This window comes from Etheostoma cragini, chromosome 10 (assembly GCF_013103735.1).
Source record: "Etheostoma cragini isolate CJK2018 chromosome 10, CSU_Ecrag_1.0, whole genome shotgun sequence".
NCBI classification, from domain to species: Eukaryota; Metazoa; Chordata; class Actinopteri; order Perciformes; family Percidae; genus Etheostoma; species Etheostoma cragini.
Window position 1 is genome coordinate 15,933,984 of NC_048416.1, and position 18,096 is coordinate 15,952,079.

At 39.5% G+C, this 18,096-nt stretch overlaps 1 protein-coding gene and 1 long non-coding RNA gene across 2 annotated transcripts in view; one reads left to right on the plus strand and one right to left on the minus strand.

Annotated features, from left to right (window-relative positions):
* LOC117951446 (short transient receptor potential channel 7-like) overlaps positions 1 to 18,096 on the minus strand; it is a 49,947-nt gene that overhangs the window by 21,207 nt on the left and 10,644 nt on the right. Inside the window, exons 3-5 of the mRNA XM_034883134.1 lie at positions 16,113 to 16,295; positions 13,052 to 13,216; positions 839 to 1,055 (exon numbers count right to left, since the gene is read on the minus strand). Of these exons, the coding sequence (XP_034739025.1) occupies positions 839 to 1,055; positions 13,052 to 13,216; positions 16,113 to 16,295 (565 nt within the window). The remainder of the gene's footprint in view (positions 1 to 838; positions 1,056 to 13,051; positions 13,217 to 16,112; positions 16,296 to 18,096) is intronic.
* Positions 1 to 18,096, plus strand: part of LOC117951473 — a 33,421-nt gene that overhangs the window by 7,130 nt on the left and 8,195 nt on the right. The window contains exons 2-4 of the long non-coding RNA XR_004658191.1: positions 4,252 to 4,261; positions 7,340 to 7,450; positions 9,206 to 9,209. This is a non-coding gene — a long non-coding RNA (uncharacterized LOC117951473). The remainder of the gene's footprint in view (positions 1 to 4,251; positions 4,262 to 7,339; positions 7,451 to 9,205; positions 9,210 to 18,096) is intronic.

Here is an 18,096-nt window from a genome sequence, read left to right on the forward strand (position 1 = left end):
TCTGTCACCCCCGTCTATCAGTTTTGTCATGCCTGTCTTTTGTCGGCCGTACGCTCCACCCCTCTCTTTACTTTCATCTGTCTACCAACAACTCGTTGCTCACACCAATATTTTCTCAGCACCACCTCCAAATATCCCTGCAGCTCATCAGTAGGACTCAATATGTCGGACCTGAGCTGCATCCAGCCAGGGAACTTCTATTTGATCTTTGTAAGATAAAAGAGAAATTATTTTTGTGTGGCCATAAACTTAGTTTTCCTCAACTTGGTTGGTATGGTGCTGAAATGATCTTTGATCCTGCCTCATGTTAAAGTGGGGCATAAAGGTGAAGTGTTCACTTCACTAATTTATTGGGGAGTAGTTGTGTGTGTAACTTCACTTTTTTAAATTTATTTTATTAAACAAAATGTATGAAGAATTTCTACCAGGAAAGTTTTTGCCTTGACACTTTCATATGCTGCATTAAGGTTATTTCTTATCATTAGATAAGATTAGATTATATAATACTATATTCATCCCACAGTGGGGAAATTCCCTTGTTACAGCAGCAGCGGTTTTCTACAGTAAAAGCAAAAAAACAAACAAACAAACAACCAAACAGGCAAACAACAGACTATAGACTGGATGTAAAGTGGCATCAAATAAAGGTACTTTAAAGTGTGGTTGCCATAGTACAATGCTGGAGAATCTGCCTCAACAAGGACTATCCCACATATATTTGCATTTTAATTGACGACAACTGTGCAGAATTTTAAACACCGAACCGGGGTGTGTGTGTGTGTGTGTGTGTGTGTGTGTGTGTGTGTGTGTGCAACAAGTGTGTGACGAGAAAACTCACCCAACACCCACTTCATGATCAACATCTCAGTCCAGGAAAACTGGGTGGTCTTGACCCTGAACACCTGTCGAGGGTGATCTGTGATGGTCTCATTGGGCAGGTTTTTAACACCCTCAAAGCGGTCAGAGGCGTTGACAACAAGCAGACCCAAGAAGATGGTGAAGGAGACAGCGTGGGCCACAAACTTCATGAAGGGGCTTCGCAGGATCTGACCGAGCTGAAAATGAGAAGATTGAGGATATAATTAGATATGTGTCTGTTGTGGTCCTTGCTATATTCTGTTTTGTACCTTACATATGTCCAGTGGCTTGCATAAGTTTACACACCCATACTAAAGTTGACTAAAAAGAGGAATAAAAAAAACATCTTTGGGAAATGGAGCTTAATGCCTTAACTGTAAAAATTTGTCCACCCTTTAAGGACTCCAATTTTTCTTTGTGAATGAAAAACGTTTCATATACAAATAAATGTTCTTCCTTAAAATACATGGGGCATTAGTATACACACCCCTATGTTAAATTCCCATAGAGGGAGGCAGATTTTTATTATTAAAGGCCAGTTATTTCATAAATTCCAGGATACTATGCATCCTGATAAAGTTCCCTTGGCCTTTAGAATTAAAATAGCTCCACATCATCACATGCCACTCACAATATGTCATAATTGGCATGGGGTACTTTCCATAAGATCATCTCTCAATGCAAATCACATCAGCTATTAGGCTAACTGAACTAAAACCGTGCCAATTTCTAGGTATTGTGAAGGTAGGGCTGGGCAATATAGAGAAAATCAAATATAACAATATTTTTGACCAAATACCTCAATATCAATACCACGATATTGTAGTGTTGACTATTGGTGCTTTCACACAATATTTACACAATGAAATTTTTGATAAATGATTATCAGTAATTGATTGTAATATCAGTAATGTCAATTTACAGTGGGGCTCGAAAGTTTGGGCACCCCAGGTAAAAATTAGTATTACTGTGCATAAAGAAGCCAAGAAAAGATGGAAAAATCTCCAAAAGGCATCAAATAAAAGTTAGATTTTATTTCCATCATTAACACGTTCAAAATAACAGAAAACAAAAAAATGGCGTCTGCAAAAGTTTGAGCACCCTGCAGAGTTAATACCTTGTACTGCCCTCTTTGGCAATTATTACAGCTTGGAAACACTTCTAGTAGCCAGCCAAGAGTCTTTCAGTTCTTGTTTGAGGTATCTTTAACCATTCGTCCTTACAAAAGTCTTCCAGTTCTTTGCGATTTCTCGACTGTCTGTCACGCACTGTTCTTTTAAGGTCTATCTATAGACCTCTCTTTAACTTCAGCTTTTTCATAGATGGCATCAAGTTAGAGTTCAAAATTTGCTGAAATTTTATTGAATCCATTTTTCCTTCTATTCGTAAAATGTTCCATGTGCCACTGGCTGCACTACAACCCCAAAGCATGATTGATCCCCCCCATGCTTAACAGTTAGAAAGAGGTTCTTTCCTTAAATTCTGTTCCCTTTCTTCTCTAAACTTACTTTTGCTCATTCCAGCCAAAAATGTCAATTTTAACCTAAATGGTCAACAGAACTTGTTTCCACAATGCATCAGGCTTGTCTATATGTTCATTGGCAAACTTCAAACAAAAGTCAAACGTGGGTTTTGACTTGCTTTTCTCACACTCCTGCAAGCTGTTCTGTCTGCTATTTTTCTTGGTCTTGCAGATCTTGCTTTAACTTCCACTGTTCCTGATGAAGGCCATTTCTTAATTACATTCCAAACAGAGGATATTGGCATCTTAAAACGCTTTCTACCTTCTTATAGCCCTCTCCTGCTTTGTGAGCATCAACTATTTTCAGTTTCAGTTTTCTAGACAACTGCTTAGAAGAACCCATGTTGCTGATTGCTGGGGCAAGGTCAGATGAGTCTGGGCATTTAACACCTTAAGATTGACATCATCTGGTCTTTCCAGATGATGCTTGAGAACAATCCATGACACTAGGCTCGTTCAAGATTAACTGCGCCTCGCCTGTAAAGTGGACGAGAGCAGGCGGCAGCAGCAGGGGGCGGGGACAAAAAGCTGCGGTAAAGTTGGACAGTTTTCAGCCATTTTCAGCAGCCTTCAGACTGAACAGGTTGTGAAAAAAACACTATGGTGCGATTCCGATTTAATGAATGAATGACACAGTCTCTAGTTATTTTAATTATGACAGAGTAGCTCTTGATATGTTCTACATGCAATCTGTTGCTGATTTTAATTAACAACAGACTGTAGATGATCAGCGATCTGAACGGATTTAGTCTCTCTGACTTCTAAACGTCACTATCAGCCACACAACGTGTGTTCTGTACAAAATAAGTCTTTAAATCGGACAAATAGCAGTTAAAATCCCTTCCTAAAATCCCTTGAAATATTTTAGTTTTTTGTTATTATGAAAGTGTAAATGATGGAAATAACATCTAACTTTTGTGACATATTAGACAAATGTATAATCTGTCATTTGAGGCCTTTGGCTTCTTTATGCACATTATCACACATTTTTACCTGGGGTGCCCAAACTTTCGAGCTCCAATGTGATGATTAAATGGGTAAAAGCAAATAATAGAATAGTGACAACAGTCTGGAAAATTCAGAAAAAGACATGACTGTACTGCAATTCAGCCTTTAAAACCAGGAAAAGACACCACTTATGCCATATAAGATTTATTTCCAAAATCTAAGACATTTCTCTTCTCATATCACAATTTTGATGTAATATAAATATATTGTCCAGCTCTAGGTGAAGGTTATGTGATGATATCGGGCTATTTTAATTCCTAATAAAACAAAGTTCACATTTTGTATTTGTGTCAGGGAATGATAGATGTTTGAGTTGTATTTCTTTTGAGCAGTTAAAAAAGTGACTATACACGAGTGTAAAATGTCAGCTAAACTAAACATCTGTTTTTAATTACTGAGTTACATTAGTATCCGTGCTTTTTCTAGAGTTCCTAAGATTTTGTCCCCTAAAGATCAAAATCTGAAAAGCATCACTACACAACCATCTTGGCGTGCAAACAACAGCTGTAATAATTCATGAATGTGGAACAGAATAACTACTGCCGATGCCAAACAATCATCAGTTACTCAAAATTCAACATATGGGGATAACGTAATTCAAGTTGATGCTGCACAAGGACTGTTAATCATGCCCCCCCCCCCCCCACACACACACACACACACACACCTCATACAGACATTTGAGATGCCAACATTTGCCACTCTCTACACCTGCTGTGTTCAATATTAACTAACCACAGGCTTTCTCTACACTCTGCATGCATAGTGTCACATTAGATTCAATAGCTGTCCCCATGTCCCACACATGCGTGCACGCATACACACACACACACAAACACACACACACAAAACCATGTAGGAAGAGGTTGTCTGGTGAATCTTAATCTGGCAAAACCTATTCCTACCACTAAGGTGGCTCTGTCTTTGTGCTGATTAGACCGATCCATTTCACCACTCAGCTTAAAGGGTAAAAGTTTTGGAACCTAGGCCCAATTCCCCATGCATTTGTGTCTAATAGACTGATGTGACCAAAAGTATTTTCATTCGTTCCAGAATTGACCGAAATTGCAATGATGGGCTGACGTGAACAAAGCTGCAATGTGACCTAACAGCGCAATTGTAGAGCTTTGTTTTTTAAACCATTAAAAGTGTTTTTTTTCTTTGCTACTGACAGGCTCAGATTGTTACTGAAAGTGTCTGACAACATTGGCAATCTCAGCATGAGACCTTTTGTCCAGAAAACACCGGTGGGATAGTGAAACGCAAGATGAGAAAAAGGCGTTCAGGTAGTCTGTTACAGAGTAGGTTACAGAAATGATAGGCACCTGTTATCTAAAAGATTTTCAATGATATGGGTCAATTTTAAATGATTTTGACAATGAGGATGACAGTGTTATGGTTTGATGACCACCTGTATTAATTTCAGCCACGGTAATCTATGTTACGGACGAAGAGAAAACAAGTTGCAAGAGGCAGCACGTGGAGGAGGGTGAGGCAGCAGCTGGGGTGCTGCAGGGCACTGAAAATTGTTGGTGCTCATGCGGGTGCTGTGCCCCTATATGCCCAAGAAGTATGTTGTCAGGAGTGGTACGTGTTGCTGCCAAATGCCTGTTGTCTGGATGTGTCCAATATACCTCGGACACAACGCTGTGTCACCACGTCAGAGGATTTCCTCCTCTAGTCAACAGGACTGAGACAGGAGCAAATATGAACCACTGTTTTTATTGAAAATCTTAAAATAACATGAAACCATGGATGTATTATAGCCTAATGACCGCACAAAACCCGGCACACAGCTGCACACTCTCTCTCTCTTTCTCTCTCTCTCCACAGCCGCTCTTCATTCATAGCCTGTACTCTGGCCATATTGTCGAAATCGTTTAAATATTTAGCAATTACATTTAAAATCTATTAGATTAGGCAGAGGGGGCCTAAAGGTTAAAGAAGCAAGCTTGTTCCTGGGAGGTTGCCGGTCTAATCCCCAGACTGACAGGATCAAATCTGGGTGGGGGAGGTTAAAGAGCAGTGCTTGTCCCTCCCTCATTACCATCACTGAGGTGCCCTTGAGCAAGGGCCTTAAAGATGCAGTAGGTAAGACTTGTAAAACTAACTCTGACATGTTTGCTGAACTGACCCTATGATTGAGTAGAACTACATAAAGCAGGTCATTTAAAAAAATCTGTCTCCTCTGGCACCACCTACAGCCTGAAATGTGATTTGCAAAAATCCACCATTCCCTGTTCAGATGCTCCAATCACTGCTCAGGCACACACATTCACTCTCCCTCCTGGGGGGAGGGCCTTAGGGGACTGTTTGGGCTGTAGCAGAAAGGGGGGAGGGACTAAGAATCCTTGATCGTCACAATTCTACCTACAGCACCTTTAACTCCAACCACTCCAGGGGAGCTGCTCAGTGGCCTGCAGATCTGACAGTGGTTGTACCGGACTTCCAGGTATAAATGTGTGACCATGCGAATGTGACAGGTTGTCATTGCAAATTAGAATTTATTCTCAATTCACTTACTTGGATAAATAAAAAAATAAAAAACAGGAGCAATAAGTCACGTCGTGAGAATGATAATCATTGACACTTTCAGTAACATGTGTCCATAAATTGACAATAAAGCATCTTGAACATTGAGTCCACTCTGAAAAATGAATTATCCAGATACAGTATGAGTGAAGACCTTCTGTCATACTGTAGATACAGTATATTGTGTGTACACTTTGTGTTTAAATGACAATAGATTATGGGGGACATGTTTGAGTATTTTTTTTCATTGCCATTCTCTCTGTAACTGACTCAAATATATACAATCCCATTCACCAATATAGATTATTTAATTGGTCAGCCATTTTGCAATCACCTATTTAACTGTATAGACAACTCCCACCAGAAAATCTACTCCACTAAGCTTAATATTTTCTAAGTGATAAAAATGTTGCATTGCTATTGACAAAGGTTATATTAAGGGGCAAATCAATGATTTCCAGTCAATGCATTAATGATGAATGGCTTGTGACCCTGTGTGTATTGACAGGACTTCATTTTCTTGTAGTGAACTGGGTTTGAATTGACAAAGAGGGTAGAGAGGAAAGAACAAAGAAAGCCAAAGAAAGGGCAGAGATACAGGGCAGGAAATGAGAAATAACATAATCAAAAACCAAAACAGCGGGATCTTTTCTTTACATCTTTCCTGCTTTTGTTTCCTTGTTGCCTTCATTTACTTCTTTGTTAATTTCCATGTTTCCTTCTTCTTGTTTTTCTGTTTCCTATTTTTCTTTCTGGTTTCTTTCTTTCAGTTCCTTCTTTATTTCCCCTCCCTATTTAGTAAATTAAATGGATGACAGACTGGAGGACAGTTATCAAAGAAAGAGTTTTGCTAATTTGGAAGTATATATATGTATATACAGTGTATATATGTATAGTCAAATTGACTGCAGCTTGAGTAATTAGGGCTGATATGAAAACAACAATATTTAGTAAAGTACAGATTGTCAATTTCTCTGCAGTGGTCTCATTTCATAGGTTGATTATATACATGTTGTAGGTAGTAAAGTAGAAGTATGAAGTAGCATAAACTGGAAATATAGTAAAGTACAAGTATCTCAAACTTTCCCTACTTTTTGCAGCAATAGTTCATCAATAATATATTGCCACACGTTCCAGTGAAGCTGTATGCTGTGTGCTGTAAAAATGAAATGAAATATTGAGAAAGAGTCTTTCCTCTACTGAAGCATAAAGATTGTTCTCGGGGAGGGGAACTTTCCAGCCATTCTAAGGCAATTTTTTTTTACCAGTTTCACGCTTATTCTATGTTTCATCTCTTTTCTGTCACTCAGGGAGGTACATTTTTTTAAATGTGTTCCATCCCTCTCTGCATGTTTTACCATTTTCAATAAATAAGAAACATTCAATATTAATATGCATGTGTTTCCATCACTTCCAAAGCATGTAAAAGAAAGTGTTTCCTTGCCACTGTTGCACCAAGTGCTTGCTCGTGGGAAATTGTTGCATCTTTGTAAGTTATAGTGTGGTCTACACCTACTCTATCCGTAAAGTGTCTTGAGACATTAAAATATAATTGAATATCTCACATGTTTCTCTTGAATTAGATTTTTAAAGCAATTTTTTCCATGTTTTCTCTGTCTGCCTTCAATGCTTTACTACTTATCACTTACCTACTTGTTATTTTTTAGCAACAAAAATAATAAAATTTGTTTCCGCTTTCCCCACTGATATAAACAACAGTGTGTTCTGATATCAGTGTGTTGTGGTGCTGTAAAAATGGAGAACGTTATGAACTGTAAGAGATGAGAAATTAACGAGATAAGCAGAACAAAATGACGTGACTAGCACCAGAACACCCATCAACAAAAACACATAAAAGCTTTCTCTCTGCAACCTAGTCTTGATTAACTCTTTATCTATTTCACTTTTAATTCCTTTAAAAAAACCTATTTGTCTCTGTTGGGGTGCCGTCTCATTGTTAATAAGCATTCATAAACATCCATTTTGTTACTAACTGCATCTCATTCACTGCTCATGCACACACATTCTTAGGAGACCGTTTGGGCTTTAGCCGAAATGGGGGGAGGGACTGAGAAGTTGTCAATGTTCAAATTCTTTGGCTTAATCCTGGATCTTCAATATTCTACCTACAGCACCTTTAATATGTTATTTACCCACGCTACTACCTTTTTTTGTGTTCTCTGCTATGTCACAAAATGGCAGACTGTCACACAAAGGCTAGTTTGTTGATTCATAATCAAATGTTTGTAATCATATTTGCATGCACAAAAAATTAACATTCACAGGTGTTTTTGTGACACAGTGATCAGAAAAAAACTAGTGTCTCATGATTAAATCCATAGCTAGCTGGTGGGCAGTGGGGACACTCAGCGTTACTGCTCTCCATCCTCTCTCCCAGCTGTTACCTCTCTCTCTCTTTTCAGTAAATCAGTCACACCTAAAATGAACCGCTCTGAGGGCTCCAACACTGTTTCTGAATCTGCCTTAGCGCACTCTCGCTCTCTCTCTTAGACACACACACACACACACACACACACACACACACACACACACACACCACTTGATGATTAGGTAAAGGATTATCCAGGTTAATGAGCAGATTTAACCACTGGTTCCGCTCTTGTGTGTCACTTTACAGATTATAATTTGCTTGATGGAGTATTAACAATATGTGAAAGGGCGCTATAATCAAGTTATGGTTATACAGTGCTCTTTACGTCGGAGATCAGTAGTTTTTTTTTGTCATTTTGCCTGTCTGTTCAACACTTTGGTCCAGAGCTTTTCCTAAATATGTTTATTGCTCAAACCTCATAAATTATTACAGACTGTATCAGGAATAACAAAGGGTAGCATGTTTAACATTTTTCTTGCTTTTAAAACAGAAAAAAACACATACATCCCCAACCATTCCCCCCTCCACCACCCTTTAACCAGATGCTAAACATTTATCTTCCATTCGGCTAACATACCCACCCACCCTACATTCATTGTGATGTACAGGAATGTACTGACAGATGAAGGTGTACAGAAACAAGAAAAGAAAAGAAAAATTCTACACAAAATGGTGGGGGGGGGCTCAGGATAGGTGGTTTGTAAAAGAAAGGAGGAGGTCCCAGGTTTTATAGAATTTCTTAAGGGATCCTCTAACAGTATGTTGGATTTTTTCTAGGTGTAAAAATGACATTACATCTTCTAATCAGGAATTTGTGCTAGGCGGCTTTGGGCTCTTCTACTGTAGCAGTATTTGACGCTTGGCTATCAGAGCAGCAAATGCAATAACATCAGCTTGGTAGCTATTAAATCTTCCCACAATAGGAGACACAGCAAATATACCAATCAAGGGGCATGGGGATATAGGTATGTTAAGGACAACAGAGAGGCTGTCAAAAAAGGATCCGTGGAAGGCGAGTCTCAAGTCTACACGCCAGCAGTTTTGCCAGCAGCTTACGTCACTGTTAAGTAAGCTTATGGGTCTGTCGCTACCACATAGATTAGGGTCCCTATATTTCTTTACTATCAGAAAATTCAAAACCTAATTGAGTGTTGGAGGCAAAATACCATGTTCTAGAGAATCATTATAGACTTCTAAAAGTATAGGAGCAAGCAGAGCAGAGAATTTCTTACTCCATTGGGTAACCATCTGGGCCAGGAGTTTTATTATTTTGCATTTGAGAAATGCAGAAAGTGATTCCTCCTAGACTAAGGGGTTTATCTAAACGTTTTGTCAATTCCTCATTTGTAGTTGGAATCTCTAAGTTATTAAGAAAATAGTCAATAACAGCGGTGTCAGGAGGGGGCTGTGATTTGTGGAGAGTAAAATAAAAGGAAGAAAATCCTGAGTTTATACTTGATGCGTGAGTAGTCAGGTTTTGAGATGAGTCAGAGATTTGTGATATAAAGCAGGCAGCGCATTGATGTCTCAATTGTGAGGCTAAAAGGTGTCCAGCCTTATCTCCATGCTCATAAAAAGTTGCTCTTGTATTTTTAGTAGATATTCTGCCTTTCCTGTTGATAGTAAATCGAATTCAGTTTGCAGCTGCAGACGCTTGGTTGCTAAATCTGGATTAATTGCTGAAGCCTGCTGTCTGTCCATATGCGCCCGTTAGTTCTGCTGTTTCGATCTTCTATTTTCAGTTAAATGTGCACTGAAAGATATAATTTCCCCATGAATAAACACTTTTAACATTTCCCATAAGAGCAATGGGGATACCTGATTGGACCAGTTTGTTTCAAAGAAAGAATCTATGTTTGCGGAAACAAAATCACCTAAGCCTGAGTCTAGCTTCCATCCTCGTTGATGCCTATGTGAGCTTGACAGGAAACAAAGGTCTAAAATGTGGGGTGCTTGGTCAGAGATGACAATGGCAGTGTATTGTATGGAAGTAACAGAAGATAGAAGGGTCTTGTCGATAAAGAAGTAATCAATACGGGAGTTGACCTGATGGACAGTGGAGTAATAGGAGAAATCCTTAGCATTGGGGTTAAAGAAACGCCAGGGGTCAACATAGCCAATTTGATCCATAAAAGCTGATAGAGTCTTAAGACATTGCAGCAGGCGTAACTCTTTTGGAGTTAGAGCGATCAATGGCAGTGTTAGTAACACAATTGAAGACCGATCCTGATATTAACTTGTAGGTATTCAAATTTGGTATAAGCAAAAAAATTGTGGACATAAAGTTTGGGCTATCACCGTTGGGGCATACATGTTTGCTAAAACAACAGGTGTTTGAAAAGTATATCTTGAACTACAACATAACGGCCCTCTGAATCACAGTGTACGTGATCTGGGTTGAACTTGACTAATTTATGAATAAAAATTGCAGTGCCTCTAGATTTACTATTAATGTTGAGTGAAAGACTTGTCCGACCCAAGGCTTACGCAGTTTCAGATGATCATCCATGCGTAGAAAGACATGATCAGCGGAAAGGCTCTTTAAGTGGGAGAAAACTTTAGAATGTTTAATTCTCCTTCCTAAGCCACCTACATTCCAGGTACTTACTTTAATATGATGCCAGTTTAAACCGCCTGGTGTCATTTTGACATTTTCCATTTATAATATCTTAGATTTGTAGCGGAGTAAAGTTCTGACCCTCTGATTGGAAACTGCAAAGTCATTTTTCATAAGCAATGGACCATGGTATAGTGGGAATAGGAAAGGGAAAAAAATAAGAAAAATTATGAACAAAATGATATAAAAGAACAAACAGAATAAAAGGAAAGAGCATGGGACATTGTCCCCATTGCCCACCCCCACCCACACGCAAGGCCCCAACAAATCAACTGGAAACCTAGTACAAACACCTGATGCTCTTCCATAGGAAATGGCAAGCAGCTAGAGTCAATGTGCATACAGCCACTTTTTCCTGTGGTGTTATCTGCTCCTAATATTGTAACTATATTACACCCTAATATTATTACATATTACAGCCCTTTAAATTCATTCAATGCTGAGCGCTTTTTTTGCCACAGCCACGCTGAAGTCCTCGAAGATAGGGATTCTGTGTTTCAACCATGTAAGCACACACATTCGCAACTAGCAGTAGTTTGGAGAATGTGGAGGGTTTGGAGTATTTTCATTGTAAAACCATTAGAGTTATGACTATTGCAACTGAGGTGAATTTCAAGCGTACTTAAACTGTTCAACGAGAGAATAAGCTACAGGCTGCTGCTGCAAATGGCGTTTTTCCATTAATGGTACCTGCTCTTCTCGCCCCAACTAAGCCGCAGTGCCCCGTCCTCATTTTTCCATTACAGATTAGTACCGCCTCATGCGTGAGGCAAGCGATTCTGGTCATAATAGCAGGAAACTGCTGTGACACACAAAACGTCAAAGGTGTGTTGCTTTGGATTTTTGACGTCAGAAGTCAAATTAGTATCAAAAGTACAGAGCCCCCCTGGGGGTTTGTGTGGGTGTTGTAGTTTATATACGTCTAAGCACCGCTGGCTGCTACTAGAGACCAATCTTATTTCTCCAGGTTGGAGGACGGCTTGTTTTGATAAACAATTGTTTTGCTCATTATAAACTTCACTACGCTAGTAAAGATGCATCATTTTGTGATTAAATATCCTTTTGCTTTAGAGTAATTGATCCCAGCAGTTTGAATCTGTGAATATATTTCCTACTTTGCTCATGATTATTAAACCTTGAGCACGGCTTGTTATGAATCCGTGCTCACAGTTTGTCAAACCAAGAGCATGCATATGAATTTGTGTGAACAATTTAGATATTTTTTCTCCGCTGACCCCAGAAGAAGCTGGAGGCAGCAAAAAAAAAATGTGAGTAGAGGCGAGGCGAGTACAGTAGGTGCCGTGCAGTAGAAAATATACAACCATTATACAACCTGAGATGTCCTGAAATGGCTTTTGCACAGAGGATAAACCCTATAAAAAATAGTGCTCTAATGATCAGAGGTTTTACATCTATCCAACACTTTAGTTAGTGTTTAATGAGTCTTTGAGCAGGCGGACTATAGACCTTCAGTAATGTTGCCAAAGACATATTCTGTAAACAGAGTTTTATGAAAAATACGTGCTTGTAAATGTTTTATAAATGTCAAAAATATGCTTTTTGCGTGTCTGGGTTATAAGTGCTGCATCGCATCAAGACCCAAGGTATGTAGGAATGTTTGAAACACACTGATGTGTGTAAAGTATAATGTGTAGGCAGCCTAAAGCCTTTATACAATTGTTTGCATAGAATACTTAGATATTAAAATATTAATTGTTGGCATTATTTTTTAAATCATCATTTAATGTTACAAACACACACATGTGGCACAGTAAATCTTAGGGATTAGTGACTACCTTACATATAGGCCAGTAAGCCTATCATCAGTGGGGATTTATATTTGCTAATAATATTTTGGAATTATGTCAAGATTTTCTTTTTTTTTTACACTCAAAAATTGACAATAGTAATTATATTCTGATTAAAAGGCCCCCCTATATTGACTGTGAGGACCCCCTAGGAGCCTCTGACCCCCTTTTGAAGATCTCTGCTTTACAGGGTTAATTGGTTGTGTGTGTGATGAACTCTGGTTCAGATCAGGGATGATAGTAGGTTAAAGAGCTTGAGGGTCAGAGAGGAGTTGGTGTCTTTTGCATGTTTTTGTGTGCATGTGTGTTCATACCTTGCTGCATGGCATTATCCAGTAGGCAATGGCCAAGAACGGCAAACCTACGGTGATCCCCAGCACCGTCCAGCACGTCACTACAACAGACTGCTGCCTCATATCGGGCAGGTTCTCGTACCAGATAGTCAGCAGCTGTTGCTGGCAGTTAGGATGGGCAACAAACTGCAAAAAAAGAGACAGGGACAAGAAATTGAAATCAATGGAGATAAAGGCAGACGGGACGGGGACACAGGGAACAAAAGGAGAGAGGGGAGAAAGAAAGAGAGAGAGAAAGGTGAGAGCAACTAACAAACCATAAGTTAAAGAGAAGAACAAAAAGGAGAAGCAATACTAATTTGTTTTTTGTCATCTTCATTAAAAATTTTTAATTGTTTTTGATTGTTTTACAGATAGTTTGAGGGGTCGGTAAATTATTCACAGCTACAGCACATTGAGGAAACTGTGTGCCAGAACAATACTTGCAGCTACACGGATATGGCCCTCTAGTCACAAAAAGGAAAAAGGTGGCTTATTTGACAAGCTGACTGCAAAGGCAGTCAGTACTGATCTTGGGGTTCAATATTTAGCAAAACAATCCCTGTAAATAAACACCATATTGAGTATGAAAATCTGATGAAACAAACTATCTCACAAACGATAAACGCTGCTCACGGGTCCATGCATCCCTAATAATGATCCAATAATTATGACACTCGGAAAGGGGTTTTGCTGCACTAGTTGTCATGATTTGGCTTGCTGCCTCTTCTGTCGGTTTCCCTCTCTGTGTTTTTGTTTTGCCTTTCCTCTGCTGAGTGGGTGCGTCGCTCCTGGCTCTCTCACCCTCCTGTGGCTACCTACACACCTGAAGCAAACCCCGGCTTCCCAACCAGTCTCTGCCAGATCGTTCGTTCACCCACTGTGGTAACATTCGCTACGACCAGCTCTAGTATTTTCCGCTAATATCTATGATTAAGCAGTTTATTTTGTTCCTGCTTCAGATTGCTGGCTCAGCCCTGGAAACCCAGTCAGCTTGCCCGAGCCTATCATTATTTTTTGGACCTGCCTCCCACCTGTCTTCCTGATCTCAGTCCCAGAGGACTTTTTTGCACCATTTTTTCATTGTATTAAATAAACCTCTGTTCCTGTTTTCCAACCTTTTCCCCATGTCTGCTCTTTAATCCACCACCAGCCTTACACTAGTACTAGTACACTAGTTGAGTACATTTAGCTGCGAATAAATTTGGAATTTTAATTGGAAGTATATTTGTGAATGCAGGACTTTTACTATAATGGAGCATTTGTACATTGTGGTTTTATACTTTTATCTAAGCCCTTACTACTTCCGCCACTACTGTATTATCCAGGACAATGGATATAATCCAGGGACAAGAAAATAGAAAATAGTATTTGTTTGGTAGAACATCGGGCTGTGGTACATTTCTTTTTTTACATCAGGTAATTCAGTTGTTCTTACTGTAATACATAGTGTTATTGGTGGTGTTGTTTTTTTTTTCCAACTTGCATCTTTTGACCAATATTTCCGTTCATTTTGTCCCACCCCAATATCTTGTTTGGATTTTAATGGCAAAAGCATAAAGTACAACAGAAAATACAATCTTTATATTTTCATCTAGTACTTTCATGTGTTTTTCAATTGCATCAATAAATGGATGTAAATTCTTCAAAATCAAAATACTGCATTCATGAGGAGGGCTTCTAGTGGTCAAGATATTCCTAAGGAGCTGAGTGTGCAGGCTGCTTTTCTACTTAGAGCACATCTATTGTGTATTCATTACAGTAAAAAAAATATGTAATACTCACAACACGTTTGTATTCATGCCTGCCACTTGAATTCATTTAGATTGAAGAAATATGTCAACAAGCAGATTGTGAAATCACTTAAATTTACAGTATGCAGAAAGAAAGCAGGTAGCAAATAAGAAACACTAAGTGTTAACATTTATTGCTGAAGCATGTCCACTTTATTAGATGAGGCTTGGTCTGGCATTTATCTGTTGCCGACTTTACTCCAAGAAGGGAGGTGAGTTTTTGTTCCAGCTGGAGGAAGGATGTTGACAATAGAGCAATCGATGCTCGATAGGAGGTCAACTGGTGTACCAATAAAACTCTGTGTTTGTGTGTTGTTCTTTGTGTAAGATTTGAACAACAGATTATATCCGGTCTAACCTGCTCTCACTCAATTTTTTGTTAGCCTCTTGGTTTGCTCCCTCCATCAAGCCATCCCATCACTTCACTAATTATCCTCGGCCATCACATTCAGGGAGCATTCATCTGAGATGACAATTGACCCATCAGCCGATCGAAACTCACACACATACAATGTGTGTATAGGCACACAATCATTTCTACATTCAGAAGGAAACCACACACAGCCATAAAACTTCCACCTGCACACTAAATTGTAGTCAACATAATTCCCCACTGGTGTTCAGTGACCAGTCTATTAATGACCCCTGACATAAACCCTGTCTGCGTCCAGCCACATGCACTACACACAGTCATGCTTCACCTAGTTGCAATGGTAATCTATCCCTACCTCTCTTCCTGCCTTCTGTGTAATTAGCTCCCTGAGTATTGGTCACGCTCTCTTGTACAGGATAAAACACAGCTTGAACAGGCTGTACACACACACACTTACACAAACACACACACACGCACGCACGTACACACACACATGCACGCTTGCATGCACACACACACACACACACACACAAGGGATTTACCTGATAAGAGAAAACATGCAGCTCATGAAGGTCAAATAGGCACGTTCGTGGTACGGTATAGAGAAATGGGGAAAGGGCATTTGGTTTTACATTAAGTAAGAACGCAATTCTGGATTAGCTCAGTGAAATAGAGGCCAGCTTTTTGTTTGAATGGGGCTCTTTAAAACCACAAGCACAAAAAAGGCTTTCATAGACACAATGTAACTTATGATTTGCTGCACTATAGAAAATGTCGCAAAATCACTTCCACTACTGTATGAATGCAAGTGACACTACCACTAGTCCTTTGCATACAGTAGATAGTTGATTCTTTGATTATTTGTTGGTCATCTTACCTTCTTGACTTCGTACTTGATGGCCAGGATGACTCGGCTGAGGCAGGGTCGGTTGTAGGCGCTTGGAGGGCACTGGTCGACGTCACCGTTCAATATGGCCTCCACTTCCTCTGTGTTCCGACAAAGGTCCAACACACCCACCACAAAGTCCTTACACTGCATGGACAGCTTACGGTAGTCATTCTGATAGGAAGAGAAGAAAGATGAAATAAAAGACCGGAGGGGAGTGAAACTTTCGACTTAATTTAACCTTTGAGTAAATCATGACTGGTTTCAGACAATACTGCATTCTTCAAATGTATTAATGAACATGAAAGATCCATGAAATTGTGCCTCCTTTGCTGTCCGCCCTTATCTCACCGTCCTCTAGTTCTCCCTGTCTTTTTCCATTTTGTTTTAAGCATCTTCCCTTCACCTCAGATGTTCTCACATTATGCCTCAACAAAACCCTCTTTGTGTCCTGTTGTCACGAAGCAATAGCACAAGCTCAGTCAGGAAAACAATCCTTTTGCTTTTGTATGCCTGTAGTTGTATTTCTCATGCATCTGCATTCAATCCTCTCATACAATCTCACTCATGATTCCTTGTGGCCCTGTCTGGAACTGTCAGTCATGTTATCAGCTGTTGTCCTCAGCTGGTCCCATCAGCTGATCTCATGTATCCAATAGCTCAGTGACACACCTACATTGTAAGCCCATTATACTGCTGCTGCCTCTGTTTAAATATGCTTTTCTCTCTGTCTAACTCCATTTAATAAATATGAACTGTGAAGATAACCCATTACCAATCTCTTAAAATCTTAGTTCATATCAAGAACAAAGTACCCTGGGAACATAGGGATGAACCCAAAAATATTATCTTTTGTGACTTTGTGTACTTCCAAATGTTGGAAATTGCTGAAAGTGCCAATTACCAATTTCAAATCCCAAAATGTTATGAGGCTTTTACATGTACTTCTGGAACAAAAATAACTTGTCTTTTAACCTGCTCTCATCTTGTTCCTTCACAAATCCTTCTAGTTTCAACTTTTGGCCCCTCTGTCTTGTGGCCCCCACAGTTCACATCTTCTCACCTGTTTTTCTCACACTACGTCCCCTCGCCCACCTGGCTCGTCCCTCACCATTTTCTCATTATGCAGTCACTGCTGTGTTTGCTCTATATTCAATAATACCGTTACAGCTTGTTGATAATGCCCACTTTCATCCAGACTTTTACACAGGTATTCCCAGCAAAATCAGCAATACAGCAATCAATTTTGCACGGTGGTAAATTGCCCATTTCTACCTTCACCTTCTTTTGGGGCACACTCTGTAAGCAGACTGTATTTTGGTGCACCTACTGACCCTGAACATCATTTGCATTCCTCCAGTGTTTGACAAATTTAATAAGGGGGGGGGGGGGGGGTGTACTGAATATGAAATGGTGTAATCAGTTTTGTTAAGTCTCAGTGCGTTAATACTCTGAAATACCAAACAGCTGTATATGTTATAACATGTAAAATCTTGCCCTTCAGGCTTGGATTTACCATATAAGAAAAAAACTCAATGGCATGTTAGACAGGGTTTGTCAAAAGGCTTATCACTATCTGCTTCAGGATGGGCATATGCAAGAATGTTTTCTTAATCAATCTTAAGACACATCAAGAACACACACACAGACACCACACATATGCAGTACATGTGAAAATCTAATCACAATTCAGGGTATTTGGTTTGCTCCTTGGGGGCTGAGATAAAGGAAAGGGAATTATGGTGTGAGATTGAAAATGGAGACAGAGCAGTGTGAAGCAGAGTGAGAGTGGTCACAGATGAGTGAACATAGAGGGACACAAGCCAAGCCTCAAACATGGAGGGGGGAGGGAGATGCAAGATGAAGGGATGAGAAGAGGAGATGGATAGAGAGAGTTAGTATTACCGCACTTCAGTTAACATTCACCACTATGAGTTTAACCCTTGTGTTATCTTCCCGTCAAAATTGAAAATCA